General features: G+C 60.2%; 1 protein-coding gene across 1 annotated transcript in view; it reads left to right on the forward strand.

Annotated features, from left to right (window-relative positions):
- TCERG1L (transcription elongation regulator 1 like) overlaps positions 1–21,027 on the forward strand; it is a 181,803-nt gene that overhangs the window by 108,281 nt on the left and 52,495 nt on the right. The window contains exons 5-6 of the mRNA XM_041743639.1: positions 12,463–12,554; positions 15,959–16,047. Of these exons, the coding sequence (XP_041599573.1) occupies positions 12,463–12,554; positions 15,959–16,047 (181 nt within the window). The remainder of the gene's footprint in view (positions 1–12,462; positions 12,555–15,958; positions 16,048–21,027) is intronic.

Genomic DNA, 21,027 nt, shown 5'->3' on the forward strand with positions numbered 1-21,027 from the left:
TGTAGGGTCGTAGGGTCGCAGGAAACACAAGTCCCCTCTTGTGCACCTGAGCTCCGCTGCGCTGCGTCTCCCGCTGTAGGTACCTGTTCATTTAAATAATGCAAATGACGTAGGTTCCGATGGATGTATCTCAGACCATGATTTATAGCTAAGAGAATTTTTTAAATAGATGCTCGTCCTTTCAGCATCTGTATGTAACGAGGTCTCTCGTGCTGTAGAGACAAGCCCCCAGGCAGGTGCCAGGGCCAGAAAGACGCCGGCTGGGGCGGGCAGCCCCTCACCGTCACTGGGACATGATAGATCCTTGATACATCCTTCATCTCTGCTGCACGACATCGGCGCCAGATAGTTGGGACACAGAAAATTCTTAGGATTCTCCTCTTATGTGTGCTCACAGGGGACCAGGACCAGTGGAAGGGTCGAGAATATTCAGCAGGTGGCTTGATTCAAAGCCGGGAAGGGCAGGCGCCTGCAGACAGGGGCACTTAGACGCCCTGCTGTGCTGATTTCTGCACCCCCGTTTACAGCTGGATTTAGTACAGCGATGACGTTTCGGGGGAAATGCACCCACTTCCCTGATATATTGGGAGACAGTCAATGCTTCCCTTAAACTTCTCACGTTAGGGATCCCTGGGTGGCGCAGCGGTTTGGCGCCTGCCTTTGGCCCAGGGCGCGATCCTGGAGACCCGGGATCGAATCCCACATCAGGCTCCTGGTGCATGGAGCCTGCTTCTCCCTCTGCCTGTGTCTCTGCCTCTCTCTCTCTCTCTCTGTGACTATCATAAATAAATAAAAAATTAAAAAAAAAAAAAACTTCTCACGTTAGAATAATTGCTAAAATGGTGTTTTGGAAGACATGTCTACACCACCAAGCTGCATTTGTCAAAGAAGGTAATTGGACGTGGGGGGCCTGGGTTTGTTTGCACTTGGGAGAGTAGGGACCCAGAGAGCCCCTCTGCTCCTGACCCGGGGGGGTCGTCCTCGCTTGCTCACCCCCAGGCCACTCTGTGCAGCGGATGAAACTGGTTTAGGATGATTTTGCCCCTGGAACCACCGGAATCCCGTTGCACGCGCACCTGCTGTGGCAGACAATGCGCACATGCCCGTAGCCAGAATCTTCCGTGCGGCTTAGTTATGGACTGAGGCCCGTGTGTTCTGCAGAGTCACGTGTTGAAGCCCTCGCCTCCAACGTGATGGTATTTGGAGGTGGAGCCGTCGGGAGCTCATGAGGTTTAGATGCGGTCATGGGAGGGGCCTTCAGGATGGGATCAGTGTCCTCGTAAGAAGAGAGCCAGGGCGCGCTGGTCCTCTGCACAGGCGGGCTGAGGCCCTCAGCAGAACCCCACAGCGCCGGCACCTCGGTCTAGGACTCCTGGCCTCCGCGCCTGTGAGGAATGAGATGTCCCCTACCTGACATCTCAGCCACCCCAACTGCAGCATCTCTTGCGGCAGCCCAGGCTTCATTTGTCCCGTTCTGTTGGGGACATCTGAGACGAAGGGAAGGAAGCCATTGTCCCTGTAGGGCCGAGGACGTGTCCCTTCTTTCCGTCTGTGTTCTCTGGCTGAAATGACCATTGGATTAGCGTAAGACAGATTAACAGGAGGAAGACACATTTAATTATGTTCCTACCGGAGCCCCACAGAGAGATGAGGCTTACCCGCCACCCTGAGCCATCCTGAGCTTAGCAGCAAGGGGCAGGCCTGGCTCTCAAGGGGGGAAGACAGTTCACAGGAAATGGGAGCAGCAGGGTGTTTGAGGAAAAGTCTTTCTTATGTCAAAAAAGGTTATCTTTGGTAAGAGCTCTCTTCCTGGTAGGGGGCCTCCTATTTAAACTCTCTCAAAGGCCTAAGAGGGACTTAAAATGCCTTCTTCTCCTTTGGGCCCTAATGGTCTTTAGCTGGGAATAATCCATATGCCAAAGTGGCACATTCAGTGGTGGCCTGTCCTCGACCTGTGGTCCCCATACTTCGGGGTAGAAAGCAGCCCGGCTGCCCCCGCCTGGGTGCTGAGCCCCTCTCCAGCCTGGTCCCAGGAGGGTGCAGGTTGCAGTGGCTGCTGTTCCCTGATTGCTGGCCCTCCCAGGCCAGGTGGAGGAAAGGGGTCCCTCCCTGAGCCCCCTGCAGCTCCCCCTCCCAGGCCAGGGCTCTGGGGTGGGGCTGGAGGACTGGAGAGTGTGTCTCACTGGGCAGGCCCCGAGCAGCAGTGGGGATCCTGCAGACAGACTCAGTCCTGTGGGGTAATGGACTGTGGGGGGTGTGCTGTGCCCTTCCTGGCCGAGCCCTAAAGTTGGCCTCAGGGGAATGCAACCAGTGGGGTGTTCTCGGGGTGCTCTGGAACCCAGAGACCGGCTACAGGCTCCCCTGGAAGCCAACAGGCTCAGGGGGGCCGTAATTCCTGCTCCAGAAATATGGGTTTCAAAAAAAAAAAAGAAATATGGGTTTCACGACCTCCCTATTATATTACAATTGCTTTCATGCTGAATCCTATTCTTTTACAAGAAATGTTCCTATTTGATAAAATTTAATGATGTAACTTAAAATACGAATACAGCTAGTTAATCACACATTCCTCTTCCATATGGAGCTAAAGCTTAGGAGAAGGAAGTTTGGAGACGTTTTAAAGTCTGAGACCGTGACGACTCACGCTAACGTAACCCAAGTGCTAAGACAATATTTGAACTCTGGGGCCGCAAGACTTAAAGTCAGCTTCATCAGACGCCCCTTAAAGTCAGCTTCATCAGTACTGTAGGCTCCTCTTGAGAGTCCTTTCTCTACGAAATAATAGTAACAGAAATTAGGGGCCTTGAAAAAATTTCCAGGGTGAAAGTAAAATTTAGTCACCTTGGTCACGTGTGTCGAACATGAACACGCTACATGTGCCGCAGCAGGGATACCAGCGTCTATGTCATCAAGGCCTCATGTCGTTGTCCACACGTTTTCCACCTTTGGCTGCTCCCTGAACCTCCAAATGCAGGGAAGGGATCTGCCGCTTTGCCGCTTGGCTCCCTGCCGGCCCCTGGGGTCGGACTGGGGTTGGGGGTCTCTCAGCTCTGGGACTGTGCACCTGCTCTCCATCATCTCTAGGTGACCCTCCCGGGCCCTGGTCCCGTCCCTTCCTGTCTTGGGGTCTCAGTTTCACGTCCCGGAGACTCTCTCCGTGTTCCTCGTGTGTGCAAGTGGCCGCCCCACCGCACAGGGGCCTGGCCTGGCCTCGCCCGGCCTCCCCGGCTGCTGCTCGCTCCCTGCCAGCCGCTGACGCTCACGCTGGCCTCACACTCTGCCTTTCTCTCCCTCACACCCCCACGTCTCGTGCCCAGCTTGGAGCAGGACAGTGCGCAGCACGTACTTCTTTTTTAAATATTTTATTTATTTATTCACGAGAGACACAGAGTAACAGAGAGGCAGAGACACAGGCAGAGGGAGGAGCAGGCTCCTTGCAGAGAGCTGGACACGGGACTCGATCCCGGGACCCTGGGGTCATGCCATGGGCCAAAGGCAGATGCTCCACCGCTGAGTCCCTGGGTGCCCTCGGCACATACTTCTGAGCAAAAAAGGAAGAAACAGTTGTAAACCCCTTGTCTTTGTGTGGGACGGCTGGCCCAGGGCTCAGGGACGGAAATGGTCACCTGTCAGCGGCCGGACGAGAAGGGGTGTGTGGGCCATGGCCTCAGGGAAGGACCGTCCCATAATCCGCGTGTGACGAAATCGTCACCGGGCCACGATATTGCTTAAGGTTCCGTTCACTTGCCGTAGATTCTGGATTAGCAGTTGTCACCAACCTTAAAACCAAAGTAGAAGAAATAAATCCGTGGTCCATGCTGCGTGAGGACGGGAAGAAACGGCTGAGAACCCCGGCCCCCCAGAGTTGGTGGAGGGGGGGCTTTGCCTGAACTTTGCAGGGTCCTGAGGTTGGAGGTGCCGCCAGCAGGGCGGACCCAGGCTGCCGGCGCCTCTGAGGGCCAGTTCTTCATAGCCCTGTTCAGTGCATCCTCGAATTAAAAGAAAAGTTTAAAAACTGATTTAAATGAGACACATGTTCATAACTCAAGCCAGTCCTGCCCGTAAGCGTGAGCCGGAGGAGAAGATGGGGCGTCCTCCCCCCGTGATGCCGCTCAGAGCCCGGGGGCAGCCAGCCTGGCCCCGCACAGACCCGCTGTCCCTCCCGTGGGCAGAGCCGGGGGGAGTGTGCCCGGAGCCCCGGCCGCGCCCCGTCGTGTCGTTCGCCCGCTGCAGGTCGGGGTGGCGAGGCCGCGCTGCGGGCCCCGCGGGGGAGCGTGTCCTGCGGGCTGTGAACACCCACTCGGGAGCACCTCGGAGCTCTTGGTACCGCCGTCGTGGGCTCTATCAGAATTGCTTTGTTTTCTCATTAAATAATTAATTTGTGACTCTTTGGAGTGTGCAGGGGAGTCCCATCTGTTGATTCTGTTATTTAACTTGATAAAAGTGGGCCATCGCGTGTGGAAAACCAGATAGTCATCCGGGGAGCATTTACGCTGAGGCGGGTGCCTGGCGGGGGTGTGCGGGCCCCGTGGAGGCCGGCCCTGGGCGGGGGTGGGGGCCGGGGGCTCCCCCAGGGGCTTCCACATGGGGTGACCGGGGGTCTCCTGGGCCGGTTCCCATTCGAGACGAGAGCCTGTGGGGCAGGGAGTCCTGCCCCGAGGTTAAGGGGCCCCACGGTCTCCAGGCCTGGGAAGTGCACCCCCGAAGGCTCCTGGTCACGTCACAGCAGCCCAGCGGGTGGGGCAGCGGGACGTGCCCCCTGCAGACCCACACCGTCCTTTCTAAAACCACTTTGAGGGCCTCTGGCCCGTGAGCTTCCCCTTTCTACACTGGTGGGGAGAACCTCCGCTGCGCCCCTGGGACGTCTTGTTTCAGATTCATCGTCCTGTTGACGAGACGCAGGGGGGCCCACGGTGCAGAGGCTCCCCCGAGAGGTCAGCTCCGAGGCCCAGTGCAGGGCTCAGGTGCCCTCCTGCCCACGCAGGGGCCTGGACGCGGGTCCTCGAGCTGTGCCGTCACCGCGTGAGTCCCTGGGACCTCGGGCCCTGGAAGCGGCTGTTGTGTTAGGACTCAGTCCCAGGGCACCATGAGGAAGCTTGGAGAGGGCTCCAGACGGAGGAGTAGGGGTGGGGGTGCCCATCCACCACGGACAGGCCGCACAGATGCGAGACGGCCACGGGCCCCCGTCTGTTCCAGAGGAAACAAGTGGAAGCGACGACCCCCGAGGCCTGGGGGCTGGATGGCTACGTCTTGGGGTGCAAGCATCGTGAGCGCCTGGCGCCGTCAGCCTTCGGTGCAGAAGGGGAGGCGAGCCGGCCGGCCTCCCGCGGGAGCATGTCCCGGGCCTTCCCGAGCCCTTGGCCTGAGCGAACACCTGCTTCTGGGGCGCCAGCCAGGTGGACAGGTGCACAGGTGTGCAGCTCCGAGAGGCCCCGGCCCAGCAGGGAAGCGGGAACACCCCAGCCAGGGGAGGTGACAACGCAGCCTTGGACCCGGAAGAGGGGCTTCCGCCGCGGCGGGGGAATGACGCACCCGGGGCTACTCCCAGAGGACTTCTATTTGACCCCCCCACCCCCTTCAGAAAAAGTCGCAGCTGACTTCGTGTTCATTTGTTCCAACCTCTGTCGGGTTTCCTTCCTCCCCTTTGTGGTGCGTGTAGGCCTGACAGGGACCTAGCAAGCGGCGGATCGCGGCCACCGTGTTCGTCTCCTGCCGCGGCCCACCCGGCACCACGGTCCTCGTACTAGTCTTTGTGCATGGAGGGGGCGCAGCGGCAGCCTTGGGGTCCCCAGGGCGCCACGGCCAGGACGGCGGAGCACGGGGCCGGGTGCGCGGGAGCCTCCCGAGGCGGGGGAGCGAGGCGGCGACTCCCTGCTCTCGGCAGCTCCGGGCCCCGCGCCGCCTGGAGGGTGGGTGCTGCCTACGTAGCCCAGCCCCGAAGCCTGACACGGATTCACGCCTTTCGGAAAAGCTCGGGTGCTGTACTTCTGCAGCACGTCCGACCGGAGCCGGAGGGGGGGGTTTTAAGGATGGTTTGCAGGTTTGCGGGACTCCCCCTCCACCTCTCCCCGCCCCCACCCTGTCTCCATCCCTGCGTCCACCTGCCCCCTGCTCCACCCCCCCTCCCGGTCCACGTTGGTGGCAGGGCCCAGCTGACGCCCGACGGCGCTCAGAACATCCTTTCCTATGGAAGCCCCCGCTCGCCGTGTCTCCGTCACCGTCAGCCCCTCTACTTGTGCGGGATAATTTTGACGGTGAACCTGTCTTTTGCAGTCGCACAGGGCTCCCCGAGCACACGCTGCCGGGTCAGCGAGGGGGCCTGGGGCACCGCCCGGCTGGTCCCTCCGCGCGCAGGTGCTGCGCCTGGCTGCCCGCTCCCTCTCTCGGGGCCCAGGTTCCCTTGCAGACCTGCCCTCCCCCCACACTGGACGCCGGGTCTGGGCACCCGGGGCGGGGGGGGGGCACGTTACAAGCAGGTAGGAAACGAGTTCTCTCTGCAGCTTGTCGGCTCTGGGGTCTCTGTCCGCGGAACACTCGGCGGGACTCGGAAATGATTCGCTATTGAGATGAAAACAGTCTTCAGTCACGCGGGGTCTCAGCGGGGTCCTGGGACCTCACTCACCGGCCCCTGCTGGGGAGCGGGGAAGTGGGGGCTGGGACAAGGCGGGCCCGACATCTCGGCCCTTCACGTAACCCCCCAGGCCCAAGAGCCCCCCGGCACCTGCCATCCTGGCCGCCCCACACTCTCCCCGCTGGGCGGGCATGAGGTCATAGTCCGGGACCGTCCACGGCCGGGCGGTGGGACTGTCCTTCCAACCCGGGGGCCTCTGGGAAAGCAGCCGGAGCACCCGTAACGGGGGCACCCCTGTCCCTGCTGCCGGCACACGGGCCGCGGGCTCCCGGGCTACGCTTCTCAGTGCGGGGACAACTTGGCCACAGGTACCTGTGTCCCTGCGGACGTGCGGAGCCCCGTCTTCCCCGCAGCAGCCCCACTCCCGGGGTCTGGTTACTCTGACTCGGGGCCTCGCAAGTGGCGTTGGCCACTCTGGGCAGTCACACACCCCAAGAGGTGGGACACGCCACCCGTGTGTCCCCTGGTGAGAGGACCGGACAGGAGAGCAAAACCCCGAGGCCCACCCGCCTTGGCCAGGTCTGTGCCCGGCCTCCCTGCGGCCCCTGAGCTGGCACCGGGGTGAGGGGGGCGCCCTGGGAGCTTACGCCTCGCTCCTTCTAGCACCTGGGCTGGGGTGAGAACCGAGGTCAGCGGCTCCATCCTGCCCCGTTGGCACAGTCCTCCGCAGCGGGGCCTGGCCGTGGCCACGTGGTGCCAGGGACGCAGGGACGGGGTGCACGGGCCTCCTCGGGGTGGCGGGTGCACATGGAAACAGGATGGAGGGGGCTGTGCCTCCCCAGCACCCGGCTTCTGTCCGTTTGCTCTCAGCCCTGGAATCCCTGCACCACCCACTTCCGCCCGTCTGTCCCTCCGTCCGTCTGCCCGTCTGTCTGTGTCCCAGGCCGGCAGCTCCAGCTGATCCCCCACGGGGCAGCATTAGGGCAGGCGCCCCCACTGCCCCGGGGTCGGGGTCCCCCTGGGGTGCTTGTCCGCAGGACGCACACTCTGCAAACCACCGTGTTCTCCAGGCCTCATTTAGAAACACGTGCAACAGGCCTGACTGTCATTTTTATTACCCGACACATAAATTGCGTTTTTTCTCCTTATTTTATTGTCAAATTTTCAGGGGAGCTCGATGCCACTTAAATTGACAAGCAATTTCCTCCCTCCCTAATGGTTTATTTTGCAACCTGGAAAATGACTCACCTGGTCTGTTTTTCTTCCGTGTAAAATGAGGTGACGGTTCCCGCTTTGCCTAAGCGTCTGGGGTGGGGGTGGGGGTGGATTACGTCACGATGGTGCTCGTGGGCGGGCGGCGGGCCAGGGGCTCAGAGCCCAGGGTGGGGGGGAAACGCTCTTCCTTGTTCCCTGTGAGATGTTTCTGTTTGTCAGTGATGAATCCTCTGTTCTTGGAGGTGAAAATGTTCAAATATGGACACGGGGTCACCGGACTGGCACATGCAGAAAACGGAGCCACCGTGAGTCCAGGATTATCCACTAACACTCACCCGTCTACACAGCCTGCTGCGTGCAGCGGATGGAGGTCACTGGGGAGGGGCACCTGTCTGCGGGCACGGAGCCCCTGTGACCGGCCGTCCGCGGGCCCATCTCCCCGTGAGCCCCGGCACGCTGCAGGCTGAGGCCAGCGAGCACCCAGCGGGCAGGGCTGTGGACCCTCTGGAAACTTCCTGGATGGCCTGACGACTCCGGTGGCCCCGCTGTGCCCTTCAATCCTGCCACCCTGGGAAATCCCCACCGGGCTCACGTGGGGGCAGACACGGAGGGTCGGGGTCCCTCAGCCTAGGAGGAACCTTCCCACCGGAGGAGCCGTCCGTCTGAGGTCGCTGCTGGCTTTCGGAGTAGGAACGGTGGGTTCTGTCTCCTGCCCTCTTCCCGGGGGTTAATCCACCTGCGGCGTCGGCCCCTCTCCCAGGAGACCGATTGCACCCCCGCCCCCAGGGTCACTTCTCTTCCCTTGGGATTATCCTCCAAATAGCTCCCCGCATCCCGAAGACTTTTAGAATCCCCCAAACTGGAGGAAGCTTGAGAGATGGCTCCATTGCATGGATGGGAAGCCTGAGACCCAGGGAAGCCACGATTCCCCGAGTTAGAATCCGATCGAACGTAGAGTTTTCCTTTGAATTAGGACGCACCGATGCAGCTTTCCTCTCCTTTGGAAGCGTTACGTACTTTTGTCTGCAATTCATTTTAATAAATTGAAAAAAAATTGTTTGAATGTCTTAAAGAAAATCCTAGCGCTTTGTGCAATAGGAGCAGCCTTCGCTGAGCCGAGGGCCGGGGCTCCCACCAGACCCGCCGCCCCGTGCTGTGCCCCGGAGCTGCCGTCGGTCGGAGGCCTGACACCCTGGTTTGTTCAAGGGGCTGAGCTACGGCCCCTGCTGGCCTCCCTGACGGGCTCGGGGGACGGGGGGAGCGGCTGACGGGTCGCACCCTCCCCTGCGTGTCACCCGCAGCAGCAGGGCCGCGCCGGGCTCCACGTGAGCCGCAAATAAGTGCTTGTCGGTTGACGGATGTGGTGATTTTCAGCACAGACCCCCTCCCCCCTTACAGATGTCCCCCGGCCTCTCGGCCCGACCGGGAGGAAAATCGACCGCAGGCCACGGGAGAGCACTTGAGATCGCGGAGCCGGGCCAGACGGACGGGGCGGGGGGCGGGGGGGGGCACCTGAGAGCTCTCCGCCCCGGAAACCCACGGTGACCCCGAGGCGCCCCTGCGCCCGTGGCATCACGACTCGTGCATTCTCCTCCACGAACTTGCACGTCAGAGCCGCCCCCAGAAGTGGCCGTGGGGAGCCGTGTGACCGCGCTTCGGCGGCGGAAAGGCCCAGACGCCGACCCCGTTACGTGGGAGAGACCGAGGCACAGCGACCGGCCCCCCACCCCCGGGGCGCCTGCAAACCTGCCTCTGTTAGGACACGTGGGTCCTGTAGACGCTGCACCGGGCACCGCACAGGCACCGCCCCGGGGCGTCTGGGGGATTTCGGGGCCCTGACCCGGTCCTCACCCCCATGGCCTGGAATGGCCGAGGGCAGCTCCGGGGCTCAAGACAGGGCGGCGGGTCTGGTGGGAGCCCTGACCCTCGGCTCAGTCACAGGGAGCCCTGCACATCCTTGGGCTCAAAAGCCAGATTTGAACAGCTGGTTTTTACCAAGATCAACCGTTTTCAATAAAAGAAAGGTCGTGATATGTTTTCTCAGGATCGTGAGGGACCAACCCCGAGTAAGGCGACTCGCATGTGCCTTGAGCCTGCCCCGCGCACGGCCTCGCCCACAGGCCTCCGGACGCGTGTCTCGCGGTGCGCACCATTTACACGTGGTGGAGACCCCGACACGCGCGTGGGCTCACGGTGCTGTGATCTTCCGTGGGGTCATCATGTGCTCCGTGGTGCAGGGCGGCCCCACAGCCTCGTGGCGCCCTGGCACGGCCCCTCCCGGTTTGCACGGAACGCAGAGCACGGCTGGGGCTCGGCTGGGGCGGGACGTTCGCAGCCACCTCCCGGGTCCAGGGACAGAGCAGGCCCCAGCGCGGGCGCTCGGTGCGGGGAGTCCAGGGCCACCGCCCGCAGGGGGCTCGGCGCCAAGCGGAGGCTTCTCTGCGCCTTAGGCCTGCTTCGGGCTGGGTCTCCGCGGGGAGGCGGGTCTCACGCTGTTCCCCGGGGCCCCTCGTGGCTGTGAGGTCCTGCCCGGGGCCTGGGAGCTCCTTCAGCTGTGCCCCAGGGCTCGACAGGGTCCCCGGGGGCGGCCGCCTTCCTCCTCTGGCGTCGTCTGCAGCCGCCCACCCTCCGTGGCTCTGTCCTCCGCGGGCCCCCGACACGGCCCCGCGGCTCTCTGGCCCGCCTAGACGCCTTCCGCCGCACACTGTCCCGACCCATCTGCCCAGCGCAGCAGCGAGAAGAGCCGGGGGCTCCAGAACCGCATCTCGGGGGCCCCCTCGGTCTCGAGCACAGTCGGTGGGTGGGTGGCCACGTGGAGGGGCCGTGGGCGGGAGCCCAGACGGGGATCCCCGGGGTCTGGTGTCCTGTGGCAGCCATGGGCTCCTCGGACGGGGCTGGGGAGGCCCTGGACCTGACTGAAGCGCCGACCCTGGCTTCTTGGCTGGTTCCAGCCCAAACAGCAAATGTTCATGTTGCCGGACACCCAGGACCTGAGCCCTCACGGCTCAAATGGGCCCCGCGGGGGGAAGCGTGGGCGAAGCGGCTTGGGCGTGGACGCTGGTGAACCAGCATCTGGTTACCGTGAGGATGACGTGTCCCCCCGTACGACATGAGACGCTGACGGAAGTGGTCCTGGGATTTCAAAGTGGAACCCCGACTCTCCGGAGACACCTGGTAAACTGAGGCACGCTTGACTTTCCCCTGGCTTCCCCAGGCTGTGCCTCACTTTCTGCCGTGCTTTGCAGCCGCGTCGTGGGCAGGTGGCCCTTCCCGTCCACTGTTTTGCACGTTTAGCTCCTCCCGCCGTGCGGGCGAGCGCCCTGCTCTCCGTGCTGTGGGGCTGGGGCCGCGGGTGGGCGGGGCGTCCCCAGTGGAGCCCTCTTGACCACCGGGCTCCTGGCCGCTCCTGGCACCTGGACGGGAGGTGGGCTTTGGGGAGCAATCCCTGCAGGTTCCGGGAACGTTAGCGCCGCCCCGGGCTCTGCTGATCTCCGTGAGTGATGCTACAATGTCCCACTGCCCTGAGGTGAGAATTTTTGTGGCTCGGGTTCGGTTCCCCGGTTCAGTGGAAGCTGGCGGCTCCTTCCTTGGGGCCAGTCTGGACACGGGCCCGTGCTTGGTGTTGCCACGTGTCCCGGCGGTGGACACGGCTGCCCTGGGGCCCGCAGGTCGGCCTTGACCCACTTCTGGGCTAGGGACGGGCCGCCCTGCCCGCTGGACCCGGCTCTGCAGCCCCGAGGGCCCCAGGGGCAGACGCCCGCACCCCATCCCGGCCCGCGGGCCCCTTCCCACAGCTCCCTTGCCAGGCTGCGTGGCCGAGGAAGCCAGAGCGGCCCAGGCCAAGGAGGTGGGGGAGGTGCGGCGGGCTCGTTTGACCCCCGCTCGGTGTGTGTGCGCGTGTGCACGTGCCTGCAGGCGCGCGTGTAAGGCACTGGTCTTGCCCCTTCCTGCCGCGACTCTGCTGGACGGACGGCAGCTGCAGGGCAGGCCCCGGCCCCTCCAGCCTCTTCCAGAGGGGATTTGTCGGGTTGCGGGGCTGGCGTCCGGTTGGAAGGCCTGGGATTTGGGTTCTTAGCATCGGCCCCACGGCAAACGGCGCCGGGTCTCAGCACATCTGAACGTCTGAGGGCCGTGCGCACGGTTCAGAGGAAGAGGGACCTAATCTTGGTTTCTGTGTGCAGAAGGCACATTTTTGTCACTTCCCCCTCCCTCACCGGGGTGGTGACACCGGCGCCCGCGCAGTGGTAACGGGGGGGTCTGAGCAGCGCGGACCCGTCAGGATGGGGACCAAGGGTGGGCCGCCCGTCCTGGCCACGAGCTAGCAAGGCCCAAGAAAGCCTGGTCCTCCTGCCCCACGCTGGCCTTCGTCCTTGTCACGGAGCCCGCCGGCTGCCGGCTGCTGGCCTCAATCCATGGCCCACGGGCCTGGTCCAGCGGCCACGGCCAGCGGTGAGGTGGGTGCTGCGCGGGCCCAGGAGGAGTTGCCGCGGGTGTTCGGGGCCAGCGGAGGGACTTTGTCACGAGACCACGATCAAGGCCTGGGACGGCACCACTGTCTGGGGGATGTGCGGCGTGTGCTGCGCGGCGTGGAATTTTCAAGGCCACTTTCTGTCCGTTTGGTTTATCCAAAGTGAAGTGACCGGTGGATGCTGATGACAGCTGTTTTGGTCCCGCAGATAAAAGCCGAGAGCGCAGCCGAGCGCCCTGCCCGCCCGCCCTGGTGCTGCACGCCGAGAGGAAGAGCCCGGCCAGGGACGGAGACGACAAGGTTGGTCTCGGGCCCCTACTCCCGGTGGGTTAGGAGGACCAGGGACACGCACACACCTGTTTTCCCACCTGGCTCACGTGCGGGGACGCTTTCCCGTCCGCCCCGTGAAACGGAGCCGAATCCACGGGTTGGCCCGGAGCACAGCTGGCAGACGGGTGTCCGAGGGCGTGATCCCAGCCGCCCGGCCTGCCCTGTGGGTCCTGGCTCCAGTCCTCGCGGGTCGGGGCTCCGTTTGGAGCAGTGTGGGTGGCGAGCTCGGCTCCCGCGTGCGTGGGCTGCACACGTCAGGGCTCCAGGCCGCAGCTACACAGACAGCGCCCGGGGAGGCCTGCGCACGCCTGCGTGTGATCTTATCCGTGTGTGGACCCCTCCACCCCCCACATTTGCTCTTCCTCCCCTCGTTCTCATCTTAGGCTTCTCTTTGCCTTCCTTAAAATCCTCAAACGGCATTTTGAGGATTGACCACGGCGCATTCACCTTCCCGAGAATGACCCACGGGATTACATTTATCGCTGCATTTGAAAATCACAAACGGCACTTAATTTGCTCTGATGTGTCAAGGATCCTGGAGGCCGGCCGGCCGCCTCAGAGTCCGGGGCACGTTCTCCTGAACCTGCTTCCGCCGGGTCCGTCTCCGCCGCGGGCCCCGTGAGCCTCCCCGTCCCCGCGGGCGCTCCTGCCCGTGTCCCCGCGAGGCCATCGCTGGGCAGCATCACCCACCCGCGTGTCCGCGCCTTCCACGGCCGTCGCGCCAACGTCCCTCGGCCTTCGTGGTCACGACTGTTAGCACGCGTTGCACGTTTGCTCCCGGATGTAGGATCCCTCTGTCGGAGATGAACATCCGGGCCGGAATTACGTATTTATTAAACAAATATCCTTTCTAGAGCCTTAACTACGTTCTGGATCCCTGGGCCCCGCGCCTCTAATTCACTTTTATCGCTTCAGCGCGGAAAGGGAGTTTTATGCCATTTTTATCACCAACAGGAAATCACGAGCAGCGTGTGCCACATGGAGAAGACCTGGGTAATTAGCGGTAGAGAACCCAGCATTGCCAAATTTAAATGTTGGTCCCGGCCACAAATCACGCCCGGCCAAATCTGCGTGAGTAATTAGCTGGGGGTAATCCGCTGCTCGGAGGCCCTCGTCGGGTTTCTAGCGTTCAATTAGCTTCATAATGAAAATCTCCCCTTGTTTTTCTAATTGGATCAGTAATATAAACTCTGGTTTCAATATATATATTTTTTTAAAACACCACTTTCTGGGTGCCCTCTGGCCCCCGTTTATGTTCATTATTTATCCTGACCACTTTTTTTTTTCCCCTCACAGGAGGGAAAGTCATCTTTTCCTACCCGAAAATTCTAAACAGAATTATTCTTCGACTTCAGGACGTAGGGATGGTTACAGAAATTAGAGATCGTTCATTCTGTGTAATTACCTGTGTCCGGGCTTGAACACAGGAGGAGCCTGGAGAAAGCCCAGGATGCACTCGTGCGAGCTTGAGGGCCCCTCGGGTCCCGGCATCCCTCGTCCCTCCCCGTTTGTCCTCAACCAGAGACCCGCGGGGACCTTCCTGGAGGAACACTGTCGGCGCGGGCCTCCCGTCCTTCCTCTCGGCCGCCGGCTCTGTGCACACTGTCCCCGCGGCCCTGACCACGGGCCCTTCCCTGTCCTCGTCTCGTGCACGGGTGGCTGGACACGGGGGGCGGTCCCCCAGAGCGCCACGTTTCCGTGCGTGGGACCTGCTTTGCCCTGGGCTCTCAGTGACACTTGGGCTTCTCTGAACTTTTGGTCCAGATCTCGTGTCTCAGTGCTCGCAGAATTTAGGTTTGCCTCTCTGGCTCGCCGGCTTGCACGGAGGCTGACGTGGCCTGCACGAGCGCTGGCCCAGGTGCATGTGGGGTTCTCTGCCCACGCCCTCCTTGCACCCGCGCCCTCCTTGCACCCGCACCCTCCTTGCACCCACGCCCTCCTTGCACCCATGCCCTCCTTGCACCCGCGCCCTCCTTGCACCTGCACCCTCCTTGCACCTGCACCCTCCTTGCACCTGCGCCCTCCTTGCAGCAGGTGCCCTCCCCTCATGTGGCAGCGCTGAGTCCAGACCCTCCAAACGCATGCTTAACCATCTCTTCACCCTAGGGTGTCCCGTAACGTCCTGTAACAAGCAATGGGAGAAACTGGGTTGGCATTCTTTTTTTTTTTTTTTTCCCTTTCATTCAACAAATCTTGAGCTTTAGTAGCACCTGACATTCTCAGCTGAGAGCCTGGTGGTTGCTTTGAATACCATCTTGGTGTTTTTTTAATCTCACCTGAATTCTTAAGAGAGAGAACACAGTCTCATTCTACATTTGAGATTGAAAATGTACAAAGAGCTGGGAAAAGAAAAATCGTGTCCTCCCCACGCCGCGGCGGTTTGCATGCTCACCGCCACTCCATTTCTCTCCTTCAGCTGCTCCAGGGTCGAGATGACACTTTTTAAAAGATTCCTCATTGTGGCTTTTGCGGTTCTACCTGCAGGAATTCGGTTCTGTTTTCCCTCCGTTTGGCCAACAGCCAGCAAGGCAGCTAAAGAAGTTAATCCGGACCTTCCGTCTGCGTCTACGTTGGTGTTATCCCCACCCCGTCCCGTCTCTCCTCCAGCCACTTTCATTTCTCTCCACATCGTATCCATGATGAACGACGAGCAAGTGCCCCAGCCATGTATTGTTTTCTTTCCAATAATAGAGAATAAATCTTCGTTTTCTCCTAGGTGATGTCATGTTCAAACCTTCTTTATCTTCTCAACAGAGACGCCGACCCAGAGAGATTTTCAAACCCAGCTCTGCCCCTGGAGTCCCCTGCACCGTGTCATGGGCCCCCCGAGCTGAGCCCCCAGCTCGATGCTCACAGAGGGGAGACCACCCTCACCGGGTGCTGCAGGGGGGCGGGCCGGAGTCCTCGTCCTGCCGTCAGGGCCCGGCCTGAGCACGCCGGGACCTCTTGCCGCTTCTGGCGTCCTCGCCAGGGGACACGGTTTTGGAAGCTCTGGGCTGCGGCCTCTGAGTTTGCAGCTCTGGGGGCCCAGCCCGTTCCTGGAGATGAATGGCACGTGATGTTTCACCCACGAGATGTTAAGGCATCCGGAGGCAATCTCTGGGCGGACTCTGCAGAGAGTTTAGCCAATTTGGGGTAATGAGGGAGATGCCTTTGTCTGAGTCCCTCAGCACGGTCTGTTGTGCCTTCAATTCCGTATTCTCAGCGTAATTGCTCAGGCCCGTCTGCTTCGCCGCCCTGAGCGGGTTGTTATCGAGTGGGTGCTGTGGGCAGGCCCGTCTGCAGGAGACACGTTATTCTTCACTTGCTTGCCTAACTGAAGATGAGCGTTTAAATTAAAAAAAAAAGTGCTATCGTTCTCTTTCTGTTGAAAGGAGCCTCCATCGATACTCGTCACAAGAGAGGACAGCGCGGCGGAGGGCAACAGACCCGTGGCCTCTACCCCGGTGCCCGGATCCCCCTGGTAAGATGCCCCGAGACCAGTGACCAGCAGCCTCGTCCTGCCCCACGCTTGCTTGTTGGCACCAAAGCGGACGTGCACGTTCCTTAGGTGATACTGTGCTTTAAAAAAATTAATTTGCGGCGCGTGGCAGGGACAGCTGCACACCGTTGTCACATTCTGCAGAAAGAGAAATAGCATTTAAGTGCTGAGGTATCTTGCTCTCGTGCATTTGCGCATCTCTATTAAAATAGTGAGCTGCTGCATATATGTCAGTGAAAGACGCCGTCTGAAGAAAGCGTAGCACGCATCACGCTTCAAGGAGCCTTTTTCCCTCTACTCCAGGAACATAGTAACCGGGTGGCTGCTAATTAGAGATGTGTCTGGCTCTCTCCAGCTGCCCTGTGAGGATTGCTGATCTTCGAGTATGCTGTACTCAAAATACCCTCCACGGGGGAGCCACTGTCTTTGGTTTTTAAAAATGTCCTTTTATAATGGAGTAATTTGGAAGCAGAATAAGAAGGTTATTATAATAAAAATTAGTTTTAAAAACCTGAAGATGAGAGGGTAGGACAGAGCTGGAGGGAACAGCTAGCCCAGACAACAGAGGCCGTGCCCTCGTGTCCACCGCACGGGCCTCTGCGTAGGGGCAGCCACCTGCTGATGGTCCCCCGCATGCCATCGGCCTTGCACGGCGTCCCTGGTGACCGGCGATGCCCGAAGGAAGGGCACGTTGGGCACCTACCGGGCCTCGCGTACCTGCCCTGGTCACCTGCCTCTTGTGGTCAATCATGTTCTGACCACCCGGAGCCCTGAGCCTGCGTCCCTTCTCTGCACGGCCTGTGGTCAGTGTCGCCAGCACTGGCAGCCCCCACCCTCTGCCTTCAGCTGAAGCCGCTCTGCACCCTGAAAACGCTGTCGGAGAAGAGCCTGCCTCCGCTCGCCCACAGCGCACACTCAGCCCTCGGGCGTCCCCTCACGCGGGGAGTGTCCTGCAGCTCCGTTCAAGCCAGACCCCAGAGGCTGATGGCCCTGCCCCTCCACGCTGCCCCTCTCCCCAGACCCAGGCTGTGTCTGCACATGGGCCCGGCTGATCGCCCAGGCGGGGTCCCTACAGCTTCCCTTGGGTGTGATCACGGAGCTTAGGAGAAAGGTTGACCCGTGGTTACAGTCTTGTTAGGAAGGATGGGACTCAGGAACAGCCCCACAGCAGGTGGAGCTGTGTGGGGCCGTCCAGGAGCTCCCGTGGCCCTCAGAGCACCACCCATAGGACCTGAGTGTTCAGGGACCAGGAGCTCTCCCAACGCCCTTACTGATGGGGCCACCCCCTGAGCGAGCTGGCTGGGCGGCAGGTGGCACAGTCACCCTCCTGCAGGACATCGGAGCCCCACGTGGGCCCAGACGGGCTCCGCGGCCCGAGGATGCACTTGCTGAGTGGGAATGAGGCCAGCGGGCTGGCACCTGCGCTTGCGTCCCCGCTGGAGCAGAGAAGCTGCGCTCCTCCGTGTGTGCTTCCCGGACTTGGTTCCACCAGGAGCAGAGCTCCTTGGCGTGTGGGGCAGCTCTTGGGTTAAGGGTGTGCATGTTGACGGAGCCCCCGCACACCTGAGGGGCCTGTTTGCACATCCCCCGACGCGGAGGATGGACCCCCGACCTTGGGGGTGAAGGGGCCCCCTCGCCTTCATGCTCCGGTGGGGAGGTGGCTTTGCGTCGGCGTGGCCTGACCTCCTCATTCGTCTTGGCGTCACATGTGGGGGCCTTGGTTGCAGCGCATGTGTCCCACTCCGCTGTCGGCCACCAGGAAGCCTCTCCCGTGACACTTGATCCTGGGCCGGCCTCACCTTCCCTCCGCTGCTGCCCCTTGTTCTGGGCTTTGCTGCTGTTGGGCTCGCTCTTCGGGTCAGTCAGTTCTCAGGCAGGCGGAGGGCAGGGGGCCCCACAGGAGGACGGGACCCTGGCTCTGTCACCTGTGTCCTCCCGGCCGCCTGTGTGTCAGGGCATCTGACTCTGCCCTCACGCATCGTGGACACCCTCATCGGATGCAGACGGTTCCAGGAATGCACCTTCACCCCTGACCAGGAGGGCTTGATGCTCAGGTGTTCCGTGTGGACGCAGGCTGGGGGGATGGTGTGGTGTGACTGGGTCCCTTGGACCTGAGCTGGGGATGCAGGCATGTCCCACAGGTGCTGGCAGGTGACCCGAGGAGCTCTGTGGTTTCACTAAGCACCTCTCTTTACTTCTCATGGTGAGATGCCGGGGCTCCCTGCTCAAGTCTTGGGGAATCCAGTTCTTGTTCTTGCCCCGAAGGCACGTGCTCTGCGCGGTGGTCCCATCGGTCAGGAGGCCCCACCGCTGTCCTCAGAAGTGGACCCTCCTCCTAATCCTCCGGGGCGAAGGGTGAGGGCTCAGGTCAGATCTGAGAACTAGACCTCACCTGTGGGACCTGAGCCTTGACGTCAGACCAACATTCTCCAGGGAAAACTTGGGATTTCTAGAAGACTCTAGAAGCTTCAGGGTACATGGGGCAAACCCAACAGGCTTGGAAAAGACTCCTCTGGACCATCACAGAGCTGGGGGCGGAGGCAGCTGGTATCACAATAAAGAAGTAAAGAGCTTTGGAATCTACTCAAAACCTGTAAAAATGGAAATCAAAATATTCTTATTCTCTTCGCTTTTTTGCTCTGGTCACGTTTTGAACCAAATCGGAGCTGAGAAGTTGAATGCGTGGGAGGACGGAGGGTCGGTCAGAGCCTAACTGCTCCGACGTGGTGGAGAAGGACACACTTGCTGCGGGAGGTTGAAAGCTTCGCTCCCTGGGGGACCTCGGGGAAAACCGCCTGGACTGGAAACCTCCTGGTTCTGCGCAGGAGGGCTGAGGAGCGCGGTGGGGCGCCCCAGCGAAGAAGCGGCTCTCTTGATTATTTGTTTTTAAGATTTTATTTATTTATTCATGAGAGACACAGAGAGAGGCAGAGACACAGTAGAGGGAGAAGCAGGCTCCCTGCAGGGAGCCCGATGCGGGACCCGATCCCAGGAGCCACCCAGGCGTCTCTCCCATGATTATTCCTAACTGTGTGTGACCGTCTGTCCTCTCTGCCAAGAGACACGGCCCGAGGCACCGCCTTCATCACGTTAGCATCACATGAAGCACCGGAGAAATGCCAGGTCAGTGCCCGGACACCCGTGGACATGGGGCAAGAGGGACCCCTCGTCCTTCCAGCTGCTGCCAGCGTGACCCCTGGATGCGGCTTCAGAGCCCAGAAAAATTTCTTGGGCCAACTCTGCTCCCCAGAAGCTCATGTAGCCTGATGCCACGGGGAAGTCTTAAGGATGCCGTCACCTGGGGCGCGAAGCCTGCGTCTGCACCTTCATAGGAGGTGACATCCCATCCGCCTCGAAATGCAAGAGGGAGTCGTGGGGAGAGACGCGATGTAATCTGAGCTGTTTTTTCCAATCTGCTCCTGCCTCGGGAGGGCTGGTTCTAGAACAGCGCTGTTCAGTGTCTCACCGATTTCTGTTTCTCCATTTCTCCTGCTCCTCGTCCTCCTCCTTTTGTATAATCTGGCTTTGGACCCACATGGCAACTCCGGGGGCAGCTGAGCTACTCCGCTCCTGGAAGGTAATTAGATCGTGCTCCTCGGGATTGTCGAAGACACGAAAAAAAAAATAATAATAAAAAAAAAAGTTCAAGTGTAAAGCTCATGAGCTTTTGGCTCAAATGACCATCAATGGTGGTGCCAATGATTAGAGTTTTAAAATTCGTCAGAAGATTATGGATTTACAAGCAATTCACTATTTTTGTGAATTTTGTTTAAAAAAAAAAAGCAAAAAGGAGCAAAAAAAAAAAAAAAAAAAGAAAGCAAAAATAAATAAATAAATAAATAAATAAATAAATAAAAGCACCTGTGGTTTTGAAGCAAGACTATTTTCTGAAAAGTCGAGGTTGACAGAGTGAAAGCTTTACGCCCGTGATGCCTTCCAAGCAAAACCCGGAGTCCTCTTCACAGCAGCTCAGGAAGAGGCGAGAGCGCGCTCAGGACAGACCAGTGTGCAGCCCTGGCGGGAGGCTGACTCGGCCAGCAGGTGCACCTCCCGGCGAGGCCCACACCTGCGGCTGCTCTGAGGACAAGGGGGGACGCTGCCCGAGTGCGTGGGGGGCTGTGGCCGCGGAGGGGGCTGGGGCCTGGGGACAAGCCGGCGGCGTGCGTGGCCTTCTGCCTTGGAGCGGGAGGGCATCCCCTGAGCAGGTGAAGGGGGGCGCGACCCCCCAGGCACACTCCCTGCTCCGTCTGACTTCACATGAACACTGTGCTTTTCATTCTGGCTTTATTCGCTATTTTAGCCCCTATTGAGGGACCTTTTAATTCACTCATAACTATATTTTTTTTAAGATTTAATTTATTTATTCATGAGAGACCCAGAGAGAGAGAGAGAGAGAGAGGCAGAGACACAGGCAGAGGGAGAAGCAGGCTCCATGCAGGGAGCCGGGCTGCCCTCACTTATAACTATTAATTCACGGAGCAGGATGTTTTAAAAGCAGATTCTCTAGAATTTTCTGACTATAGGTAGTGGACACGTTTGACTTTAGAAGAATTAATATAGGGACACCTCGGTGGCTCAGCGGTTGAGCACCTGCCCTTGGCCCAGGGCGTGACCCCAGGGTCCCGGGATCGAGTCCCACGTCCGGCTCCCTGCATGGAGCCTGCTTTTCTCTCTGCCTGTGTCTCTCATGAATAAATAAATAAAATCTTAAAAAAAAAAAAAAAGAATCAATATAAAAAAGAAATGTTCTTGGGGGAAGTTGGTGGAAGTTTTCCAGAAAGGAAGGAGAATGTCCCAAAGCATCATACGTGTGGCTGGTGTTTGACGAGAGCAAAGCCATCGGAGAGTGCAGCGAAGAGGGTGCTGGGCTGGCACCGCCACTGCCTCGCACACGCGGCCAAGAGAGGCCAAATGTCCCTCCGTCCCCTTAGCATCATCGAGTGTTTGATTCTTTCAGGGAGG

The sequence above is a fragment of the Vulpes lagopus genome, chromosome 2, assembly GCF_018345385.1.
Source record: "Vulpes lagopus strain Blue_001 chromosome 2, ASM1834538v1, whole genome shotgun sequence".
Taxonomy (NCBI): domain Eukaryota; kingdom Metazoa; phylum Chordata; class Mammalia; order Carnivora; family Canidae; genus Vulpes; species Vulpes lagopus.